Source organism: Amblyomma maculatum, chromosome 1, assembly GCF_055883805.1.
Source record: "Amblyomma maculatum isolate TAMU_Amacu chromosome 1, ASM5588380v1, whole genome shotgun sequence".
NCBI lineage: Eukaryota > Metazoa > Arthropoda > Arachnida > Ixodida > Ixodidae > Amblyomma > Amblyomma maculatum.
This window is the reverse complement of record NC_139344.1, coordinates 391,897,147-391,922,330: the sequence shown is the minus strand read 5'-3', so window position 1 is coordinate 391,922,330 and position 25,184 is coordinate 391,897,147. Positions and strand designations below refer to the sequence as shown.

The window sequence follows — 25,184 nt, the reverse complement described above, 5'->3', positions numbered from 1 at the left end:
GTATTGGTGACAGTTCGGCATTCACTGCATGAGCAAAACCTAGAGCCTAGAGACGGACGGCGCGAAGGGAGGAACGCGTGCACAGCAGGGAGCGCGGTCCCTCCAGGCTGCTTGATCGCCTCCTTTCTCTTGTTCTTGTCTTTATTTTACGTTTATGTGCTGTAACTACACGACACTAATGGGGAAACGGTTTCTCTGGATGCACGTGTAGTGCATGCGACGAAGCAGCTTCGAAGACACCACCGTGTAATCAATTAGTTCAGTCTTTAAATGAAAACAAGTGAATAACACAAAGAAGCTCGTCTCAGACTTGTTGGAGAAATGGTACCCAGTATTCTGTTCGGATGTACAAGTATTTTATCGTTTTTTCGTGTTTTTTTTTTTTTTTTTTTTTGGGGGGGGGGGGGGGGGTAGGACATTTTGGTCCAGCGAAATTTGACTGCAAAGTGGTTCACGTTTAACCCTCTTTCCTAGCAGTTCCGAACCCTGTAATTTTTTAATGTAAGCATGGTGTTCGAAGAAGCAATTTCGCCAATTCTTGCAATACGCCACGGGATCACAGAATTATAGACAAACACCTAGGAGGGACCGGTTGGGACCTCGTAACATCCACAGCGTTCCTCTGAAATTTTCTGAACTCGGCGTTGGCCGAGTTTTGTGATTATTTGGTGTGTTGCTGTCTTTCCTCTTTTGTTTGTTTTGTTGGGGATTTAGTCATCACGACAGATCGTTTCATGAGTAGCTTTTATGGAAAATTCGTGCCCCGTTAATATGGACGACCCGAATTATGAACAGTTTTTCTGGGGACGAAATGTTTTCAATGTATTTATGCCTCGTTAATGTAAAAACTCGCTGTTTGAACAATGGACAGGGGAAGAATGCATAGAGCCCACTTGGGCCCATATATTTTTGTCTCGTTAATATGGACATCGTTTGAAAAAAGCAGGGGAGTCCGAACGCAAGTTAAAGAAGGGCGCGCAGGCCGGGAACCTATGCGACAGCCGATGCGGCCGGATGCCTGAACGAGTCCTGTGGAGTTGGAAAGAACCAAAGCGGGTGTGTGGTCGTTTTAGGAAGTGGAGGGACGCAAGAGCGGAAAGGAACGTACACAGAAAACCGAGGGTCAGCTAAGTAAGAAAGACCCTGAATGAAGGGAACCGGGAGATTTCTGGGTGCAGCGGCAGCGCCGCAACGAGAGGCCGCAGTCGGGAAAACAGCAACATGTGGTCGCAATAAATTCTGCTGAACGTGAACAGAGAGGCCGGTAAAAGCGTAGGAAGGAAATAATAGGAAGACAGACAAGCGCCAAAAAGTGGGGGTGGGCATTGAAGTTTTTCTTTCCCAAAACACAAAGTGTGTTCCATGAAGCCGTTAACGCTTTTCGGTCAGAGTTAAAACACACTCACGAAGTAAAGCGACAAAAGAAAGGCGGCGAGCACGCAACCAGGACCGGGCGTCCCATCCTGGACGCCCTTCCTTCTCATGCTCCTGGTTTTCGTCACTGTTGGGGTGCCGAACTGCCACATTTCGCGCCCCGGGCGGTCCGCATGTCGGCTTCGCCTTGAGTCAACGATGCGGCCTTGACAAGGTCTGAGCTCTTCGTAGTCGGCTCGCCGTCGTTCTAAACTGTACTTCAGCTTGCAGTGTTTGTTGCATAGGAACACATACAAACGGCACAGGAAAGGGCTGTTCGATAGCCCTCAGCAGCCTGCCAACTTGACTCCCTCGCTTCCTCACATAAACAGTACAAGGCAGAAAAAAGAGAATCAGAAGAACGGAAAGGCGGGGAGGTTAACTAGGCAAAAAGAGTGCAAAGAATCAGGAGCCTGTAACCCTCAACTTTAGTCGGACTTTTGGCATGGCGGGAGTTGAAAGCAAAAAAAAAAAAAAAACGTAACTGAACGTAGGCGCGAAGCGGGACATCTGTGAATACAAGCGGCAAAGACCATCTCAGTTAATCCAAGCCGTGAGGGACTGGACCCAAGTTCAACTAGGTCTCAGCCTCGCCAGGTTGACGGTCATCGATACTAATGGCTCAACGTCGGCATCGCTCATCGCAGCGTCAGCTACAGTCCGACAGCGCCCAGCACAGTTCGAAGAAATGGAGTCAGCCTTGTTAATGTGGTTCGGAAATGTGTGCGCGAATGGTGCTGTCGTGAGCGACGAAATGCTTCAACAGAAGGCTCGATGCCTCGGTAACATTATGGGTGCGCACCCTTCCTTCTCCTCCGTCTTGATAGGTTTTACCTGTGATGACGTACGGAGTTTTTGTTCAGTAAAACAGGGATGTTTGTTGAGAAAAATTATTCTACGCTATGTATAGGCATTACTAACTTCAGCTACTCATGAGGATAGCTGACAAGATTTAAGAACAGACATGACATTTTTGGGTCGACGGATTCATGGAGAAGGGGCTAACATCGACAGCTTGGCTGTTTTTAATTAGAAATTTAATTTAAAAAGCTGTCATTATTTATAAAGTTTTTCTCAAAAAAATACTTTTCATTTTTATCATGACTCGTTATTATGGATGACTCGCGTTATGGACAGTTTTGGTCGGAAAACAGTGTCCATACTAACGAGGCACGACTGTATTCCTATTTTTTTCCCAATTTGATGTGTACGGTCGCAAGACAATGTACAGTGTATTAAAAAACAATGCTTGGCAATCATCAATTTTTTTTTTTTTTCGAAATAAGAAAAAGAGCATATCGTCATTGTTGCCATCGTCACTAGGGTCAACAGCATTTGTCTTTTCAGTATATAGTAAGAACTGGCTTGTTTTATTTCTAATACGGATTTTATTCATGTTGGTCGGATGTGATAAACTCTTTGTATTGTATTATGGGCCTATGCGTAGCAATGTGGTACCCATGTAGGCCTTATAATAAAACGCACCAAAAAATGGTAGGCGAAGAGGGGGAGAGGATTGCTACTTTGTGCAGGATTGGACATGGAGTCTCCGGAGTTTTTCTTTTATCCGGGATATTAATTGTTGTATAAAATTAAGAGTAAAATACAGCCTTCATACGACAAAATTCTGGCTTGCCTATATATGTTAGGATTACCGAGAAATGTATATTTTCGTTAAGTTACGGTTTAATTTGAGGTTTATTTATTTATTTATTTTTTTTTTGAGGTCGAGCGCCCGACCTCAACCTCACATTTTGAGTTTGAGGTGAGGTTGAGTGAGGTCGCCAATGGTCACCTGAAAAGTGAGGTGAGGTCGCCTGGGGGACCTCAACCTCAATTTATGAGGTTGAGGTTGAGTGGGGTCGCCAAATATTTTTTGAGTTTGAGGTGAGGTCGAAGTTTTTGAGGTCAAATGCCCACCTTTGTCCAGCTGTTTAATTAAATTCACTGCAAAGCTATTTAATTATTGCTAGGTTGGAAGGTTAGTCCCAATGGGGAGTTCCAAGCCGCGGATAAGATTATGTCATATCAGCTTTTGAATATGCGAAGAAAAACTCATTTTCTGAATCCCTGCAATGCGAAGAAATCAGGCGCTTTTGACCGTACAAAACCGAAACTGAGCGCCAGAGAAACTCAGAAGGCCAAGAGGGTGTTGAGAACGCTCGGTACGGAAGCGACGCCCTATAATGTAGTGAACATTGGCAACGGCGTTCAATTCTAGCTTCAAGCGCTGTTGAACCAGGTCATACACATACATTATTTTGCCTTGCATATTAATGCGTGGGAAAGGCCAGCATTGCGAGCTGCGTTGTCGTTTCTTTAGGAGCGATGTAGAGGAATAAAGAGCATGAGATGTCACAGTAGAGCATGAATGTAGTTAGAATTTGGCGGCGCTACCACTGCTTGTTGCAAATCGAGAGAAGTTATTTCAATTATGTACATGAGCTTGCGCCGACAATAATGAAAAACAAAAAACTGCAAGATCATTGTGCACATAATTTTTGTTCAAAAAGTCTGTTTTGCCGTCTTTGAGCCAACATTATGCAAATGCATTCACTAAAAAAAAACATAGATAATGTTCAAAGTATGGCTCCATCGGAGGGGGTCTCTTGTAGTCCGAGCACAGTTGGAAAGGGAAATAATGAGGGAGAGAGAAAACAGCTGGTGGCCTGCCTCGCACATAGTTTTATACAAATATAAGGGAAGAAATCATATTTCACCTTCTCGGTTTTAGAAAATATGTTAATGTCTTTTGAAACTTACTGAGGAAATGCCGAAACAACAGAAAAGGAATTAATTGACGGCCTGCATTGTGTTCATGTAGTCCTTATACAATATTTGAGAGCGGAGGAGTCTCAGACCTCCCGAGACCCCCCTGACTTTAAGCTCTAGATGTTAGCTCTGATAGAAGGCTCCTTTCCGAGACCTATTACTATGTTGATTTAGCATCCTCCTGTTATACTGCATGCACCAGGTTCACGGAAAGCATCAACATTCAAAAGAATACGTTCTACTGGCGACAGAATTTTCCAGGACGCATCATCAGGAATCGAAGCCAATAGCTATGTTGTTAGCCGGAGTCAGGAGTTAACGAAAGTCGGAATCTCATGTTGTGACATCGTCTAGTGAAATCAAGATATCGCCAAATAACGACGCTTGTACGCCAAATTTGCTCTTCTTGAGTCCTGGAAACTCTTGTTCTCAGTAGTGCATTAACCTGCTCCGTCCCAACTTCGGTTTGAACACACCTTGGAGATACATGTCCCGTTGTTGAAACGTCACTGACCAATGCATATCTGTGGCACGTTTTGGCTCTGTTGGTGTTTGGCGACTCTGGCTTTCTCCGCACTTGCTCATCTCGACGCTTTCTGACGTCTGCGGGCAGAGAGCATTTTTTTTTTTTTTAACGCAGCATAACGTCATATCCCTATACTCCGTTTCATATATAAAGTGCAACACTGCCAAAGCTAGAGCTCTTGTTTGCGCTCCCCGCATCCGCGATGAAAAATAGTACCTGCTCTTGACGAGAGGAAATAATAGTTGCTCTGTCTGCAAGCTTAATACATCTTACATTTGCCATCAACTTCATAAAAAGCATCTTTTTTATGGAGAAAGGATCGGATTCGGTGAATTTGTGTGTGTGTGTGTGTGTGTGTGTGTGTGTGTGTGTGTGTGTGTGTGTGTGTTTTTGTCGTTTTCGTCCGTGTCGCGTTTTCACTGCCCTGCAACCCTGCCAGATGTGCCCTCCGCGCTGCGCAACGCAGCGACCTCGACTGCCTCTTCACAGCGGATTTTTTCTTTAAGATTCGCACTGCGAAGATATCTAGGCATGCGAAGCAAGTTATTGCAAACGTGTATGCTCGTAATAAAACCCGTTTCCGCAGAAACCACTCGGCCACAAAACGAGCGCGTAGTGATACGCCTCCTTTTCTTTTTTCTTGCGGACTACTTGTGTAGCTTTCGCTGCGTTGTACCTGATGTATGAGACGGAGTATAGGTCATCTCTATTTTGGTTAGTTAGTTAGTTAGTTAGTTAGTTAGTTAGTTAGTTAGTTAGTTAGTTAGTTAGTTAGTTAGTTAGTTAGTTAGTTAGTTAGTTAGTTAGTTAGTTAGTTAGTTAGTTAGTTAGTTAGTTAGTTAGTTAGTTAGTTAGTTAGTTAGTTAGTTAGTTAGTTAGTTAGTTAGTTAGTTAGTTAGTTAGTTAGTTAGTTAGTTAGTTAGTTAGTTAGTTAGTTAGTTAGTTAGTTAGTTAGTTAGTTAGTTAGTTAGTTAGTTAGTTAGTTAGTTAGTTAGTTATATTGGATTTTATGGCGCAAACAACTGCGGATATGGTGTAGCCATGAGTGATGGCTATCTAGGAATAAACTGTCCCTGTCTCCAGGTAAACTTGTTATTCTAGGTTTAGATAACTTTTCCCTACATTCAAGGACTTGTCTCTACATAAGAGACATTTTTCATCCGTTCACCAATTTCGTTCACAGCTACCTTTCACAGGATCCCGTCACGGCGCTTATGAGGCAGGAAAGACTTTCGCCTTAAATATATTAGCCACGGCAAATTTATGCCGCGCATTTCAGACAGTCTATTGCGCGCGACTTGTGGCTGTCTCAAATTTCAGCAATAATTGTTGTCAGGCTAGTTGGCTTGAATCTTGTAAGGCCATGACAGGTTATGCGCAAAAACGATGACACGAAGAAGCGCTCTCCTGTCGTGTTATTCTTTCTTCGTGTCGTCTTAATTGCCTCAGATTACATGACCAACCTCGTAGGCAGCCAACCACGCCTCTGCTTTGGGATATATTTGGCTGCCCGGGAATTGGTACGTGTCGACTAACTTCCTACCATTTGCCGATGATTGGCTAAAAGTACTTGACCCACTTTTAACCAGTGCATTTGGCAGCCAAACCATAAACCCACCTTTGGACCGGCGTCGGTTGGCTGAAAATATCGATGGCCGAGCTTCGCCCAGCTTTTCATCGGCGATCAGCCGGCGGGCAATTTTAGTTGGGCTATCGCGGGGCGATATGCGCAGCCATCAGAACACGAAAATGGGTTATATGGGGAACGCGCCGTTCGAAATGCACAAAAGGTGCGATCAGGGTAGATTTTTTTTCAACTAGTGCTAACAGAGCTCCCAACTGATCAACGACCAGCCTGGCTTGCCGATAGATACTTGACGCTGCCCTAAATTGCGGCACATGTGCGGAAGCATAAAGAAACGTGCCCAAAGGCGAAAGAATGCCGTCGCTCTGGAATCCTTTGAGATAATGCATGCAGGCGAAACAGTATATACAAATGGCTGGACTGCTATCTGTAACAGGCTGGAAGAATTCGGTGCATCGCAGCGAACAATGGATGCGACGGAAACAGCACACAACGTACTTGCTCTGTCTCCGACAACGAACAGACCTGAGAGACAAAAAGTGTTCATGTAAGAAGATCTGCACTTCTGCAGCACTGTCGTTAAATTTTTGAAGAGCGTGCTTTCCTATCATATCATGCAAAAAACAAGGTTGCCACGGGAATAAAAAAAAATCAGATTTTCGACAATATAACGGGCTCCTGTTGAACCTTATACAATAGTACACTGCTACTTGGCTGTGTTTGCAATGCGCAATAATTACAACAGAAAATTGGGCTTTGAGAGTGCGTTTAGCCCATGTCGTGCATTGCAGGAAGTGTATATAGAGCATATAATATGTATTACTTTTGCCCCAGCCTACACTGACCCACTTTTACACACATAAAAATGAAACTACGTAAGTTGCATGAGTATATATATATATATATATATATATATATATATCGCTCACTCCGTAATCTAACATATGCGGAGGTGAAATTGAATTCATGTCAGCGCACGTTAAAGATCCCCAGGTGGTCGAAATTACTTCGTAGCCCTCCACTACGCCTCCACTATCTCTCTTTTCGCTTTAACTCCCACCTTCCTCTCTTCCATTACGGCGCGGTTCAGGTGTGCACAGAAACAAGTTTGACAGATACTGTGCCTTTTTCTTCCTATGAACCAATGAATGATTAGTAAAATGATTAGTTATTCACAAAGGTGGGCATTTGACCTCAAAAACTTCGACCTCACCTCAAACTCAAAAAATATTTGGCGACCTCACTCAACCTCAACCTCATAAATTGAGGTTGAGGTCCCCCAGGCGACCTCACCTCACTTTTCAGGTGACCATTGGCGACCTCACTCAACCTCACCTCAAACTCAAAATGTGAGGTTGAGGTCGGGCGCTCGACCTCAAAAAAAAAAAATAAATAAATAAATAAACCTCAAATTAAACCGTAACTTAACGAAAATATACATTTCTCGGTAATCCTAACATATATAGGCAAGCCAGAATTTTGTCGTATGAAGGCTGTATTTTACTCTTAATTTTATACAACAATTAATATCCCGGATAAAAGAAAAACTCCGGAGACTCCATGTCCAATCCTGCACAAAGTAGCAATCCTCTCCCCCTCTTCGCCTACCATTTTTTGGTGCGTTTTATTATAAGGCCTACATGGGTACCACATTGCTACGCATAGGCCCATAATACAATACAAAGAGTTTATCACATCCGACCAACATGAATAAAATCCGTATTAGAAATAAAACAAGCCAGTTCTTACTATATACTGAAAAGACAAATGCTGTTGACCCTAGTGACGATGGCAACAATGACGATATGCTCTTTTTCTTATTTCGAAAAAAAAAAAAAAACAAATTGATGATTGCCAAGCATTGTTTTTTAATACACTGTACATTGTCTTGCGACCGTACACATCAAATTGGGAAAAAAATAGGAATACAGTCGTGCCTCGTTAGTATGGACACTGTTTTCCGACCAAAACTGTCCATAACGCGAGTCATCCATAATAACGAGTCATGATAAAAATGAAAAGTATTTTTTTGAGAAAAACTTTATAAATAATGACAGCTTTTTAAATTAAATTTCTAATTAAAAACAGCCAAGCTGTCGATGTTAGCCCCTTCTCCATGAATCCGTCGACCCAAAAATGTCATGTCTGTTCTTAAATCTTGTCAGCTATCCTCATGAGTAGCTGAAGTTAGTAATGCCTATACATAGCGTAGAATAATTTTTCTCAACAAACATCCCTGTTTTACTGAACAAAAACTCCGTACGTTATCACAGGTAAAACCTATCAAGACGGAGGAGAAGGAAGGGTGCGCACCCATAATGTTACCGAGGCATCGAGCCTTCTGTTGAAGCATTTCGTCGCTCACGACAGCACCATTCGCGCACACATTTCCGAACCACATTAACAAGGCTGACTCCATTTCTTCGAACTGTGCTGGGCGCTGTCGGACTGTAGCTGACGCTGCGATGAGCGATGCCGACGTTGAGCCATTAGTATCGATGACCGTCGACCTGGCGAGGCTGAGACCTAGTTGAACTTGGGTCCAGTCCCTCACGGCTTGGATTAACTGAGATGGTCTTTGCCGCTTGTATTCACAGATGTCCCGCTTCGCGCCTACGTTCAGTTACGTTTTTTTTTTTTTTGCTTTCAACTCCCGCCATGCCAAAAGTCCGACTAAAGTTGAGGGTTACAGGCTCCTGATTCTTTGCACTCTTTTTGCCTAGTTAACCTCCCCGCCTTTCCGTTCTTCTGATTCTCTTTTTTCTGCCTTGTACTGTTTATGTGAGGAAGCGAGGGAGTCAAGTTGGCAGGCTGCTGAGGGCTATCGAACAGCCCTTTCCTGTGCCGTTTGTATGTGTTCCTATGCAACAAACACTGCAAGCTGAAGTACAGTTTAGAACGACGGCGAGCTGACTACGAAGAGCTCAGACCTTGTCAAGGCCGCATCGTTGACTCAAGGCGAAGCCGACATGCGGACCGCCCGGGGCGCGAAATGTGGCAGTTCGGCACCCCAACAGTGACGAAAACCAGGAGCATGAGAAGGAAGGGCGTCCAGGATGGGACGCCCGGTCCTGGTTGCGTGCTCGCCGCCTTTCTTTTGTCGCTTTACTTCGTGAGTGTGTTTTAACTCTGACCGAAAAGCGTTAACGGCTTCATGGAACACACTTTGTGTTTTGGGAAAGAAAAACTTCAGTTCCCACCCCCACTTTTTGGCGCTTGTCTGTCTTCCTATTATTTCCTTCCTACGCTTTTACCGGCCTCTCTGTTCACGTTCAGCAGAATTTATTGCGACCACATGTTGCTGTTTTCCCGACTGCGGCCTCTCGTTGCGGCGCTGCCGCTGCACCCAGAAATCTCCCGGTTCCCTTCATTCAGGGTCTTTCTTACTTAGCTGACCCTCGGTTTTCTGTGTACGTTCCTTTCCGCTCTTGCGTCCCTCCACTTCCTAAAACGACCACACACCCGCTTTGGTTCTTTCCAACTCCACAGGACTCGTTCAGGCATCCGGCCGCATCGGCTGTCGCATAGGTTCCCGGCCTGCGCGCCCTTCTTTAACTTGCGTTCGGACTCCCCTGCTTTTTTCAAACGATGTCCATATTAACGAGACAAAAATATATGGGCCCAAGTGGGCTCTATGCATTCTTCCCCTGTCCATTGTTCAAACAGCGAGTTTTTACATTAACGAGGCATAAATACATTGAAAACATTTCGTCCCCAGAAAAACTGTTCATAATTCGGGTCGTCCATATTAACGGGGCACGAATTTTCCATAAAAGCTACTCATGAAACGATCTGTCGTGATGACTAAATCCCCAACAAAACAAACAAAAGAGGAAAGACAGCAACACACCAAATAATCACAAAACTCGGCCAACGCCGAGTTCAGAAAATTTCAGAGGAACGCTGTGGATGTTACGAGGTCCCAACCGGTCCCTCCTAGGTGTTTGTCTATAATTCTGTGATCCCGTGGCGTATTGCAAGAATTGGCGAAATTGCTTCTTCGAACACCATGCTTACATTAAAAAATTACAGGGTTCGGAACTGCTAGGAAAGAGGGTTAAACGTGAACCACTTTGCAGTCAAATTTCGCTGGACCAAAATGTCCCACCCCCCCCCCCCCCCCCAAAAAAAAAAAAAAAAAAAAAGAAAACACGAAAAAACGATAAAATACTTGTACATCCGAACAGAATACTGGGTACCATTTCTCCAACAAGTCTGAGACGAGCTTCTTTGTGTTATTCACTTGTTTTCATTTAAAGACTGAACTAATTGATTACACGGTGGTGTCTTCGAAGCTGCTTCGTCGCATGCACTACACGTGCATCCAGAGAAACCGTTTCCCCATTAGTGTCGTGTAGTTACAGCACATAAACGTAAAATAAAGACAAGAACAAGAGAAAGGAGGCGATCAAGCAGCCTGGAGGGACCGCGCTCCCTGCTGTGCACGCGTTCCTCCCTTCGCGCCGTCCGTCTCTAGGCTCTAGGTTTTGCTCATGCAGTGAATGCCGAACTGTCACCAATACACACCAAAGGCAGAAGCGAATGTGTCAGCTTCGTTTTCAGAGACTACATCGCGCTTTGCAATACTTGCAAAAAAAAAAATAAAAAAATAAAAAGAGAAACTAAATGACCGCTCCGGTAAGTGGAAAGGAGGGTTGTGCTATGGGCCTCTGGAAAGATGCCAAAGAAAGAGCCAAATGTGAGGGAAGAAGCCTGTTCTCTGTTCGCCAGTACACGAACGTAAATGTCATACAAGGAAATATATATAAAGAAATACTATGTTGACGAAAGTATACGAAATTTCGCACACTAAAACACTAACACTATTTTATGAACCGTGTTTTATTGACTGTACTTGCTGTTTTATCGTACTGGTCTGCGTTTATGTATTTTGATGTCAAACCCATTCCTATCTTAGTCCAGATGAACTGATAGTATGTACAAATAAATAAGAAGAGAACTGCGCTTCCCAGAGGGTAAGGCTTGAGACATCGACTTAGTACTGCATTCCTCAGTGCTAGCATGTAATTGGTTTCATTCACATATATTTAAATGGATTTTTAAAGAAAAAACGAATGTCTGAATATATTACTCCGATATCTGACCACACAAATTTTCATCCGATTGATTTGTCCGTCTCGAGCAGACGGCAGCACAAAAGAGACACGCTCAGTTTGCCACACTAATTCGTCTGTCTAGACACCAAAATGTTAGTCAGAAAACATCTCAATAGTTTTTAACTTATAAAAACATGTAGGAGAACGCTTTTCTCTTTTTTTTTTTCCTGCGCCTAAAGAGATTTCAAGATAGACCTGATATTATGGAGTTAAGAATCTCTTACCATCATCCTTCCTCCTGCATTGCTTGGTTTCACGAGAATTTGAGAGAGAAACAAAGGGCCTTAGCGGAGCAAAAAGATTTTTGTTTTTATTGGGCTTTACTGTATACAAGCCGCATATAATTTTTTTGCCTCTTCTACATAGGCAAATGGCTAACATGCGCAGGCTTTTTTCCTGTATACCAGTTGCGTCTTATAAGCTGTGCCGTCCGTCTCATCCTCTTGCATGTCTTACCGCTATATTGGTTATGTAAGAAACGCTAGCACCTTCATCCCATGCAATTTCGCTGCACCATTTTCTGCTAAGGTTCCGTCTAATGTACAGCGGGATCCTTCATCGAATGTAAAGCAGCAGCCGTGACGTCAGCGCCTGGGAACGGGCATGCACACGACAAACAGTTCTGCTTTGCGCCGTCTGCGCAAAAGACAATTTGCTTCACTTTTTAGTTTGCTTGTTTGTTTGCGGCATCCGACAAAAGCATCGCGGGTCAGAGTGAGTTATGTGCTTTGCGCGCTCCTGGGTGTTTGAGCCGGCGGCAAGCATCGGCACAAAAAAGTCAGAGAAAACGGGGGTGGCGGGCGGGGGGCAAGAGGAGTTCGTGTCGTAAAAAAAAAAAAAAAAAAAAAAAAATCTTCCAACAAGACCAGAGGGAAGCCTGGGCAGGGGCTACGGCATCCGGTCGTCCGAACGGGGGGTAACCGAACACCAAGAGTCGACGGGCACACCGCGGCAGTACGCTCCAACTCCGCGTCAAAAGGGGCGCTTTTCGAAGTAAGCCGCGGCAACAGCAAAAAGCCTGGACCTCGCAATTTTGACCTCACACAATTACGACCTCACTCAACCTCAAACTCATGCGTGAGGTTGAGGTCCAATTTCCTGACCTCACTCAAAATATTTTGAGCTATCGCCGACCTCACCTCAACCTCACCTCACTCCGTGAGGTTGAGGTCATTTTGAGGTTGAGGTCGACCTCATGAGGTCGAAACCTCATGAGGTTGCCCACCTCTGGTTATTCATACCGTTCACATATTTAGAACATTTACTGCCAGCATAGCCGTGCCTGACGAACTAGCTTGCATACATTACTTCTTGCAGTATTCACCGATAACAGATTGATAAAAGTTTTGTTAGAGTCCGCACATACGGTGTGGCGGAGAGGAAGTGAAAGAATATATACATTGAGTCTGCATTCCCCGATGCTAACGTGCAATTGTTCTCAATTTTTGTGTCTGTTTTAAATCAGCATTAGCCAGTCTTCACGTCCCCTTATAAAAGGGATAAGCATACGAAGTAAATCAAAGTACACAGGTTTTCCATTTACGGTCGCAATGTGTAATATATGTCAGTCTAGTTGTGGTGAACTGAAAGACGATTTCCCGCTTTATTATTTTGTACCGGCCAGCTCTCAGCGGAGCGTATTTGGGGCCTCCGCTCCGCTCAGCTGGCAAGCGGCAGCGCTACTGCGCATGCGCCAAATGCTCAGACGGGAGCGCGCAAGCGGACCTGCACCTCCGTCCTAGCGGAGCGCGGAGCGGCCCCACGAGCGCGTGGCACATGGGGAGGTCACATGTTGAGCCACCACTCGGCTTCAAAAGAGAAAAAAAAAAAGCAGAAGTTTAGCACAGTTAATTATGGTGTTCAGCGAAAGCTTCACGGCATGATTACGTTTAGTAGAACTCTTTCGTAGCCCGACTTAACTGGTCTCGGTACGGCGCGCTAAGCGCAGCATCGTCGCCACTGGAGTCCATTGCTGGCTCTGAGTCGAGGCTGGAGCTATATAGCTGGAGCCACAATAGCGCAGTAGCTGCCAAGGTGTCGAACCGGAATTTTTTCGTGTTCGATTCGGGTCCGAATTCAGATTGACGCCTTTCGGATTCGGGTTCGGTTGGCTGCGGAGACACAGTATACGTTCCGGTAGAACCGGTTCGATCCTGCCCAAATCGGTTCAAACGGGCTCAAAGAAAAAAACAACTTCGGTTGCATTTTTACTTACCTTTTTAAATAAGGCTTTCTTTCCTGTTCTAGTATATATTAAATGCTGAAAATTCATATAGTACATAGTCCGTCTTCTGTTTTATCCTCGGATGTTGCGGACTTCACTGATTATACAGACAGCAAAATGTTTATAATGAGTGACCGACAATTAGAGCAGGATGGGAAAAAATTATGATATTGGCACATCAACTAAAGCTGCCACGCATCGAAAGAAACTTAAAAGAAAATAATGTTTCCTGCGGCGCTTTTCAAGCACACAGAATTTCACATGAATTTTATTTTAGAGAGAAACCTCCACTATACTACATGTACAATAATATTTCGTCCTGCGCCCACTAAAGCAGCAGGGTCTCCCAGACTTCTCTACATTTAATGGTGTCCCTAGCACCTGGAGATCTTGGGCATTCCCAAGTTATGTGGTCGAGGGCCCCCTCACTTCTGAGGTTCTACATTTTTAGTCTTTTTTGTCACCTATTGGGGTGTGAAACAACCAGACGGGGTTTGGTGAAGTTTCCGGCTTGTAAATCGCCGCCAGGCTACGGACTTTTTGTTATTTAAGCTATGATCTAGTGGCGGCATCATACTTATCGTCCTAATGTATAATTTTCGACGATTTTCTTATATGAAAATGGCCATGTCGTCAACTGCGGCTGGGTTATATGACCGCGGAGCAATCGCCTTGACTCAGATCCTGCAGATATGGGAGACAATGGAGACGGCAGTGCGCTTAGAGCTCTACAACGATGTCGTTTAGCGCTTGCTCTGTGGGGATCCTGCATAGATCTAGACTTTACCAATGGAAAACCACAGTTTAAATTCATCGTTACCCAACTTGAAACCAAGACTCACTACTTCTCTGCCCATAAAACTGTGTATAAATTGCGCTTAGCCAGAATGAAAGTCCAAGCCAAGATTAAGATCCACAAGTTGAAATTATGTCATAGAGTTCTACCAAGTGTAACCACGTTGTGTAACATTCGCTGAACACCATGTTTAAATATTCTAAACCTCTGCTAATTTTGGTGCAAACTAAACGCAGTAATCACTAATAAAAAAATTTAAGAAAACATTTGTTCACTTCCTGTTGTAAAACGTTCTGCATTATAGTTCCGCCTTTGGCGGACGCTGTTTGGCGAACGCCAGCCAGAATGCCTTCCACCCCTCCCCTCGTTCCTTCTCCCCCCCCCCTTCCCCCTCTCCCGGTCAGGCTATATAAGCCGGTTGTTAGGCCTGAAGGAACTGAGGAAGGGTGGCAGTTCCTGGCCCTACGGGGCTGGGATGGTAGGTCAACGCCGCTTGCGACGGGGGCTAGCCAGCCACTGATTTTTATCTGTCGTAGGCCGTCATTGCAACCGCCACCATTTCGGTGGTGGTGGTGGACGACGGCTGTTGTTGCGGCGCGCGTCTTTCTCTCCCTCTTCTTTTTTCTTTCTGGTCTATTTTATCTTCTATCCGCATGAGGCAGCGGAGGTAGCTCAACTACAGAGCCAGTAGCAGGCCCGTGCATTTTCTTTTCTTTCTTCCTACAGCTACAAAAACAACTGAAGGAACTGGTGGTAGTTCCTGGCCCTACGGGGCTGGGACAGTAGGTCAGCGCCTCTTGCGACAGGGCTAGCCAGCCACCAAATTTTTATCTGTTGTAGGCCATCATTGCACCCGCCACCGCTTCGGTGGTGGTGGACGACGGCAGTTGTTGTGGCGCGCGTCTTTCCCTCCCTCTTCTTTTTCTTTCTTTATTTTATCTTCTGTCCGCACGAGGCAGCGGAGGTGGCTCAGCTACAGAGCCAGTAGCAGGCCCGTGCATTTTCTTTTCCTTCTTCCTACAGCCACAACAACAACGCCTTTCCACATCGAGCGTCCGTCTGTGGTTCATGGAAGCACGGAATGCGTAATGCGCGTACTTGTGATGTAACAGTGGCGACGAGCCCAATGCGAACCCACGACGAGAACCAACCTGAAACAACGGTCAAGACTGAGACGCTGGATGCAACCAGTTCAACCATGGCACATCACCAGCTTCCCGAGTATGACGACCGCGGTGACAACTGGAGTGCATATCTGACGAAGGTTGAAGCCTACTTCGAAGCAAGTGGAATCGAAGATCCAATGAAGAAAAGGGCGTTGCTCATCTCTGCGCTAAGCACACGCACAGTCCAAGTGCTTTCAGGGAAAGTTGAACCGAAGAAGCAAAATGCGATGAAGTACGAAGAAGTAATCGAAGTGTTCGTACTTTGACCCAAAACACCAGTTTCCGCTTTTTCAACCGGCGCCAGCTGGAAGGTGAGTCAATTCATACCTTCATTGTCGAAATTCGCCAAATAGCGGATAGCTGCAACTTCGGGAGCATGCTCGATAGAATGCTTCGCGAAAAGATAGTAAGCGGCGTCCGGTCAAGTGCCCTGCAAAAGCAGCTTTTGTCGAAAACAGACCTCATCCTGCAGGAAGCCGAAGGGATAGCGTTCAGCTCTGAGGCAGCAGAACAGGGTGCCAACGCGATTTATTCGCACTTGACAGCTGTAATGAAGATGCGCGCGTCGACAGAGCTTCGACGAGCCGGTATTAGAGTGTGGACGGTGCGGAAGCACTAAACACAACGGAAACGCGTGTGGCTGGACGAACGCTCGATGCTACCGCTGCGGCAGGTGCGGGCACCTTGCAAAAAAATGTCTTAGCGACGACAGCAAGGAACGCCGGAAAACCTATGCTCGGAGCAGGTCAAGCCAAGCTTTAAATGTAACAGAGGAGAGTTTTGATGACGCGGCCGACAGCATGCACATATGGACTTTAGTTCCGTCTCGGAAAGCTCAATTGGAATCTCCCGAGTCGCCGAACGTTCACATGGTGTGACAGCGATATACAGATGATCGTCGATACTGGTTCGGCTGTGTGTGTGGTGCCTAGGCAAGTTTTTGAGCAGCACAAGAAACAGTGGTCACCATTGTCGCCGTGCCAAATCAAACTTTCCTGTTACCTAGGAACCTTACCAGTGCTGGTGCAGTTGGATATGCTTGTTTCGTACAACGGGACCAGCGTTGAGGGCTCATTAATTGTTGTTGACTGCTTAGGACCAAGTCTCTGCGGACGCGACTTGATATCAAATTTGTTCAGCAGCGCAGGGTCGTCAGTCCTCAACGTCGAGGCGAAGCTGCCGGAGAGCTTAGGGAAGAACTGCACATCAACGGTGGACGATGTACTCTCGGACTTCCAAGATGTTTTCAGCACAGAATTGGGCCTGATAGACGGACCACCAGTGCATCTGCAACTGAAAGAAGGAGCCACACCAAAATTCTGTAAGGCCCGTTCTCTTCCATTTGCATGGCGCGACAAGGTATCCAAAGAGTTGAAAGGCTTGAAACTATCGGAGTATTGTCCCCAGTAACGCACGCAGAGTGGGCTACACCGTTTGTGCCGGTACTCAAAAAGGACGGCAGTGTTCGAATCTGTGCAGATTTCCGAGTAACTCTGAACCCTGCATGTGAGCTGCAACAGTACCCGCTACCTGTTATTGATGACATTTTTGCGTCTTTGAATGATGACGAACAATTCAGCACTCTTGACCTTCGTGACGCCTATAATCAGATCCCTCTCGATGACTACAGTCCAAGAAACTGTGCGTTATTAATACGCACCGTGGGTTGTTCTGCTACAACCACTTGCCTTTCGGTATAGCTTTCGCGCCTGCCATTTTCCAACGGAAAATCGACACGATATTGCAAGGCATACCTCGACGATATTCTGGTATCGGAAAAACACGGCGAGACTGATACATTAAGACTTGTGCTCCAGCGTTTCCAACAGCACGGGGTCAAACTCAAACTGGACAAATGTAAATTTCGCCAGGCATCGGTTTCCTACTTGGGTCACCGAATTGACCGCGAGGGCTTACATCCGACAGAACAGCATATTGAAGCAATCATGCAAGCTCCTAGTCCGCAAAATGTGCAGGAGCTGCGCGCATTTTTGGGCATGATCACATTTTACGCCAAGTTCATGCCAAATTTATCATCTGTCCTTGCACCGTTGTAAAAGCTGCTAGAAAAGAACGCACGATGGGGAACCTGAACAGGAGGCGGCATTTATGCAAGCTAAACAAGGCCTTCGTCTGGCAGGGGTACTTGCCCATTTCAATCCGGCTGCAGCCCTGAAGTTAGAGTGTGACGCTTCGCAACACGGGATTGGAGCCGCGCTGTTCCACACGTATGGCAAGGTGAACAAGCCTATAGGCTTCCGTTCGCGAACTTTAACGAAGGCTGAACGAAATTACTCGCAACTCGAACGCGAAGCCCTTGCTTTTGTATTTGGCGTAACGAAGTTCCGGGATTTTCTTGTAGGTCGAGGGTTCACACTTGTTACTGGTCACCAGCCTCTCCTGGGATTGCTGAGAGCTGATCGACCGGCCCCATCGCTGGCAACCGCGCGCATACAACGTTGGTCTCTGTTCCTGGGTGGTTTCCGTTACAAGCTCCAGTACTCGCCGGGTAAGCAACTTCTGCATGCCGATCCCTGAGTCGACTGCCACAACGTACGACAGAGTTGCAATCAGAAGATCCTCCTGATTACATTCTTGTTCTAGCCGGACTCGATGACGGAACGGTGTCCCTTGATGAACTGAAGCAATTAACTGCGAATGACCCGTAACTAAAGGTTGCGCAGTTGACAAAGGATGGCTGGCCGTCGACGGCAAGATGTATAGCTGATGAGAGCGTTATACCATTTTTTGACAAACGACAAGGGCTGTCTTTGGCCCACGGGCTGGTGTACTGGGGGCACCGCGTAATAGTGTCAAAGGAAGCGCGAGATTGTATTGTACACCTGCTGCACGAAACACACCAGGGGTCTACAGCGATGAAAGCAGTTGCCAGATCATTTTGGTGGCCAGGATTGGACCACGACATAGAACGACTATCAGCAACATGTCAAAACTGTGTCCAAAACTTGACCATGTCAGCCGCAGCACCACCAGAAAGCTGGCCTACTGATCGAGAACCATGGTCCAGGATACATGTAGATTTCGCAGGGGCCATTAGCGGGAAGCATGATTCTCGTTGTAGTTGATGCATACAGTAAGTGGATTGAGCCAGTTCCTATGAAGCAAGCTAATGCTACTGCAATAGTGAATTCCTTGCGCGAGATATTCAGCAGGTTTGGAATCCCAAGGACTGTGGTATCTGATAACGGGACTCTGTTCACCAGTCTTGAATTTGACACTTTCATGAAAAAGAATAATATAACTTATCTGCGAACGGCTGTGTTTCACCCATCGTCAAATGGGTTGGCGGAAAGAGCAGTCAGAACGATTAAGGATGGCCTCAAAAAGATAAGGGCTAGAAGATTAGATATCCACATATCCAGACTGCTCTTTAATTACAGAAGGACACTTAACAGCTCGGGCAAGTCTCCGTCAGAGGCGCTTCTTGGTTATCGTCTCCGCTCTCGCCTAGATACATGCTTTCCACCCATCCCTACAGGTTCAGTCTCTGAACCACATGAATGGTCATCACCTCTTCCTGGAGCTGCAGTGTATGCGCGCAACTTTGGCGTAGGAGAAAAATGGCGGCCTGGAACAGTCACGTCACGAGGGTCACGGATGGTCACCATAGAGACACCGGCCGGACCGGTCAGGCGTCACGTCGACCAGGTGCGTGCTCGACACACAACTCCTCCACGTGCGCAGGATCACAGCCCAGCGGAAGACAGCGCTGTGCAAGCTGGTATACCAACGCATGTAGAACACGACAAAGGAGTGGAGTGCGCGGTTCCTCGAGCAGATACCCCACAGCCAGCCTCAACATCACCGGCGAATGTGGCGCAAGACGCCGAAAGCTGTCCACATCAGCAGCAAGCAGGAACCGCATCGACGCAGCCATCGTGTACGACGCCGACACTTCGACGTTCCACGCGCCAAAAGAAGCCAGTACAGCGACTTTCTTATTAAGAGAAGAGAAATGTTGTAAAACGTTCTGCAATCAGTTCCGCCTTTGGCGAACGCCAGCCAAAATGCCTTCCACCCTTCCCCTCGTTCCTTCTTTCCCCCTTCCCCCTCTCCCGGTCAGGCATAAACGCCTTTCCACATCGAGCGTCCGTCTGTGGTTCATGGAAGCACGGAACGCGTAATGCGCGTACTTATGATGTAACACTTCCACGTTGCTTTTAGCAGAAGCAGACCATGCGAAAACCGCGCAAGCCTTCGACCTCATGACTACCTGTGCACCGAAAGCCGGCCTCCCCGCATAATAATAGTAGTGTCGCGTTTTGAAAACAAAGACGCCAGACCGAAGCCATTTTCAAGCGGACTCGATTTTCACCTTTCCCGATTGCACACCGTTAGCTCTGCCGGCAGGTTCCCAGTAAACTCTCCTCCACTCCGGCACTTTCCTCCTTGAATATCCTCGCCCGCCGGCTGCGCGCGCTGCACACGTCACGCTTTTTGGAGCAGCGCTCCTTCGCCGTCCGGGAAATTGGCTGGCACGAGCGCGCGCTTTTTCCATGCTCTGTTATCGAATAAAGACACGAGTAAGACATGCGACACGCTTGACTGTACCGCGAGCCACTTAAATTAGCGTCTCGTGCGCGCAATGAAAGTGCAAATTACGAGCGCTTGCGGCATAAACAAAAACCGCTTGCTGCATACACCTGACATTCCTTTTGACTTTTCATTTCCGTGTGTCTCAACACGGCATAATATATTAAGCATAATATTTACTATAGATTTGAACATTCCTGAATATTCTCAGCATACCGATGCTCAGTTAAATGTAGATTCACCTCAAACTAATTTTAGCAGAAGTAAAGTTTATGCAGTTGTTAACGAGCGAAGTTTCAGAAATGCGATGGGTGCTAGCAACAGGCTGGAACATTTGCTTTGATGGTAATCCTTAATTTTTTTTAATAGGGTTTAGACTGAGTTTGGTACCGCGCTGTGCACATGCAGCTGCCTAATTGTTTTCGTAGTTAAGAATTTTCGCGGCTGCTTGAAAACGATCGCATAGCAACTCTTTCCTGTTAAGCATAAAACGAATCTAGCTCCTGCTGTCGGTGGCCTTGAAGTGACGTCGAGCCGAAACCGAGAGCAAAGATCAGGGCACCGATTTCCCGTCGTCCGAGGGAAGTGTCGTCCGTACCCCAAAATGTGGTCGTGTCGACCACCGATACTTGATCTTGTCGGAAGTTCGTCCACATTGGTGTCAACCCTAATTTTAGTACGACCAATATTTTTTTTTATTTTGCTTTGACTAGACTAAAGAAACTTGACCCAGAACACCTTCACCTCTTCTAGTGGCAAAATGTGGAAGAATTACAGGCCTTATGTCGATAACTGCGACAAGATGCGCACGTAAAAAATACTCCTATATCAACTCAAGACCAAACAGCATTGTTTTCTTTGTACACACTAGACTTCTCGGGTCCACGACCGACGGCTGCTCTAGCTACGAAAATGGACATTACGCACGTTAACTAGGCACATAATTAAGGAGGCCCACCTAAATTTGGACGTCAAGACTGAGTTGGCCATACCCAAATTTGGTTATCGACATCAATTTCCGGTCAGACTCGGACCAGGTCAAATTTTGGGGATTCCGGGGGTGGCCCTCCTAAATTTGGAGATTAACACTGAATTCCCCATACCAAAATAGGTCGGACACCAATTTTGGTCAAATTCGGACGAGGTCAAAGTTCGGGGGTTCAGAGAGCTAAATTTTGGGAATAGGCCACCTAGGTTTGGAGGTAACCACTGAATTCGCCATACGCAAATGAGGTTGGTCGCCAATTTTGCCACCTTCGGATGAGGTCAAATTTAAGGGGTTCCTGGGGCCACATTCTGAGGGAGGCCCACCGAAATATGGACATAACAAGTAAATTCGCCATATTCAAATTAGGTTGGACACCAGTGTTCGCCAGATTAGGACAAGGTCTAATTTTGAGGGTCTAAAAGACAAAATTTTGATGTGCGGATATATATACACTCTGTGGACAAGTTCTGCGGAAGAGTCCTCTACACGCTCCTGCGACATAAGCCTATTAATGAATTAACAATCTCCTTCATTGCACGCGTTAGCGTTGAAAAGCGGGACCTTTAGTTCAGAAATTAAAGCGGCTATTGTATGCGCATTGTATGCATCAGCAGTCGCTATTATATAGCACGTTGAGCGGAACCACGAAGTCAAAACAATAACGCGCATAACGGTGCAAAATGATCAGTGAATTAAGTGAGATTGTTGAAAGGAGCGTTCGATAACGTTCTACATAAAAATATCCTGCAAAGCCTCGCCGATACCAACTGTGGCGCAAGAACCTACAACTATATCAAAAACTTCTTATCAGCCAGGCAAGCCACTATAAACTTCGGTGGAATAAAATCAGATCTCATCACTCTAGGCCCGAGGGGAACTCCGCAAGGGGCGGTACTGTCACCCCTCTTGTTCAACTTAGCTATGAAAGATCTACCAGGCCTTCTTTCCGAAATCCCCGGCATCAAACACATTGTATGCGGATGATATCACTGTCTGGTGCAACTCGGGGAGTGACGCCGAGATCGAGGAGCGTCTTCAAGCAGCAGCGGACACGGTGGCCCGGTACGCCAGGGAGAGAGGCCTCCAGTGTGCGCCGGAAAAGTCCGAGTCGCTAATTCTGAAGAACCTGAGGACACCCCTAGCACAGAGCATCTCGGTGTATATAGAGAGCTACCCAGTACAGAAACCCACGGAGATCAAGATCCTAGGGCAGTATATCCCGCAGGAGCGACAGAACACCACCACAATGAAAAAGCTTACAACATCCACCGAGCAAATCCTCCGGATGATACATCGTATCCGAAATAAACACCATGGCATGAAGGAAAGGGACACCATCCGCTTAGTGCAAGCTTTCGTGATCTCGCGGATATTGTACGGGACGGCATTCCTTAACCTCTCCAGGTCGGAAATTGAAAGTTCGAGACACTCATCAGGAAAGCCTACAAGACGGCCCTGGGGCTACCGAACTCCACGCCAACGGCCAAGCTCATGGCTCTAGGAGTACATAATACCCTCGAAGAGATGTGGGAAGCACAATGGCTCTCACAACTCAATAGGCTCGCACTTACAACACCCGGCAGAGAACTGCTCGAGAAGATCCATGTTAATCAGCCCCTATACAATTGACCAAAGGGAAGAGGTCCCACGCGATGTGAGAAGACGCATCAACGTGTACCCCATTCCGTGGAATATGCATCCCGCGTATAACATCGAGAGGAGGATAGCAAGAGGGGAAGCCCTGCAGAAGAAATGGGACAAGCAGACTAACACCCTTGACGTGGACGCAGCAGGACCACAGAATGGAATCATGACTATTGTAGTCTCAACGCCTGCGGGGTCGATGGTGAACTGCGCCTCGGTGAAAACATCTAACCCCACTCACGCAGAGGAGGCAGCTATTGCATTAGCTGTAGCATCTAACCCCAACGCCGTTGTGCTCACTGATTCACAGAACGCCTGTCGCAACTTCAATTACGGATTAATTCATAAGTCAGGGTTGTCATTGCTAACTAAGCACCCACCCAACCAAGCATCAATCATCTGGTTTCCCGGTCACCTGGAACTACCAGGAGGAAACGAAGCCGCTCACAGGCATGCCCGAGCTCTTCTATACCGGGCGTCTCCCCCTGATGACCATGAAGGGTGCCGTGACCTGATAGGTTTAGCAGTGTATGCTGACAATCTCGCGCCATACAGAACAGCCAGAAATGAGTACCCAACACCACACAAATCCCTCAATAAGTTAGAAGAGAACATCCTTAGGAGACTACAAACCAACACATACCCAAAACCAGCTAAATTACACCTGTGGTACCCTACACTATACTCTCCGCAGTGCCCACACTGTGGAGAGGTAGCTAACCTCTACCATATGGTGTGGGCATGCCAATTTAATCCCTTAGTTGACCCCATTCCCAACCCCTCGGAGGAGCAGTGGGAGGCTATTCTGCTCAGCGATGATCCTGACCGTCAGCACTGGCTGGTGGGAAGGGCCAGCGTAGCAGCAGCAGCCAATGGACTACCGGACTACGCGGCCCACCCACATGTTCTGAGAATACTGAATAAATAAAGATGTTTTCAATCAATCAATCAATCAGCTTTGTGATGCGTTTGCAAGCAGTTTCATGTCGCTTGGAACAAATGTACAATACGTCGCAGAGGCAGCAGAGGTAGTCTTCGTCGGGGTGAAGTTCTTGCGGCCGATGTTGTTGAACCACTTTTTTTATTCGAATGGTGTCGTTCTTTCCGCTCGGAATTACGAAAAGAATGAACCCTTTTTCACGACAGCTTGTGCAATGAAATGCGCAGCAACTCGGAATAGCGCTGCACTAAAACGGCGCGAAGTGCAAGCGTGGAATGCTAGGGAGCTCACTCCTAGCAACGGCGGCTGCCTAAAAAATGGCGCCGGCTAAAAATGAAAACACAAAAAGAGCAAACTTTTCGCGCGCTTTTCCTGGCGACGGCCCGCGGAGCCAATCACCGTTCAGAAGAGCGCCGGTGAAAGAGTTGAGAAAGGAGGATCTGCGAGGGAGCGCGGGGTGGCGGCAAAGTTCACAGAAAGTCCAAGGTCTATGTAAAGTCGCTACTTTCATATTATCAAGGGATTTTAGTTCCGAGGGCAGGGCGCCCAGTGGCGCCCAGCCGACCCGGTCGGCTCTATTCACTGCATGTACTGCGGGAGTACCTGATATACGGGATGTTCCGCTAACGGGAATTTGATATGTGCGAACACTGCTGTACTTTTGCATATTATCAAGGTTATGTTCACAATACCTTGTACCACATACGATACCGATATGTGTGTTCAATATAAACAGTAATTCGATATATCCGGGTTTACCGCGGAATCAAGTAAATCAAACCAAATCAAAATTGTGACGGTGATTTTCCAGCAGCTTTGACCATGGCTTTGATTCCATCTCGAGGTCCCAGTGCCAACAGGGTCGTAGCTTCCTTCCCCTGTCTTCGGTTCCATGTAAGCTGTAAACTGAAATAAGGTCTATTTTCTCTACCTCCCCATCTCTCGCAGAGGTCGGGTTCTCGGAACTCTCCCATGAATCTTCGGAACTGGCGTTTGGTTACAAGCAGCGGAAACGTCCACTGCCGTTGTCAACACTGGCGTAGTTTTCGGTCAGCCTTCGGCCGTCCCGTTTGCGGATCACGCACCTCTTCTGAGGGACTCGTAGAGACTTCATTTTTTTTTGTTATTAATCCAGCATACGCACTTTGCACCTAACTACGCAAAATGGTGACATCTTAGTCGAACTTCTTCAATCTGTCTGCATTGCCCTGTTTTGTTAAGTGATTATTGCTCTGAGGAGTACCCTGTGCGCCGAGATGTCTGACCGCGAAGTTCGTTCCCGCAAGAAGCGCAAAGGAGCTTTGGAGAAAGGTATTTTTAACTTACCCGGCTATTTACAGCCCCAGATCTCACTTTGTTGACAACGCTATTGTCGCAAAGCTTTAGTACAGCACATTTTGATTGCTTCTTACAAGCGTCAATATAAAAGGATAAATAAAATATATATATATCAGTCCCC

General features: G+C 46.5%; 2 protein-coding genes across 2 annotated transcripts in view; both read left to right on the top strand.

The window, feature by feature from the left end:
* The first annotated feature begins 15,559 nt into the window (after window positions 1-15,559).
* LOC146208543 (uncharacterized) lies at window positions 15,560-24,768 on the top strand. Its single transcript, XM_084578839.1, is given in 7 exon segments — window positions 15,560-15,852; window positions 15,854-15,874; window positions 15,876-15,910; window positions 16,792-16,920; window positions 17,968-18,108; window positions 19,099-19,341; window positions 24,674-24,768. Coding segments are annotated over 7 exon segments (957 nt in total).
* The window catches only part of LOC146208542 (aspartyl/asparaginyl beta-hydroxylase-like), a 34,289-nt gene continuing 33,862 nt past the window's right edge, over window positions 24,758-25,184 (top strand). Inside the window, exon 1 of the mRNA XM_084594676.1 lies at window positions 24,758-25,036. Within this exon, the coding sequence (XP_084450802.1) occupies window positions 24,982-25,036 (55 nt within the window). The 5' untranslated portion in view covers window positions 24,758-24,981. The remainder of the gene's footprint in view (window positions 25,037-25,184) is intronic.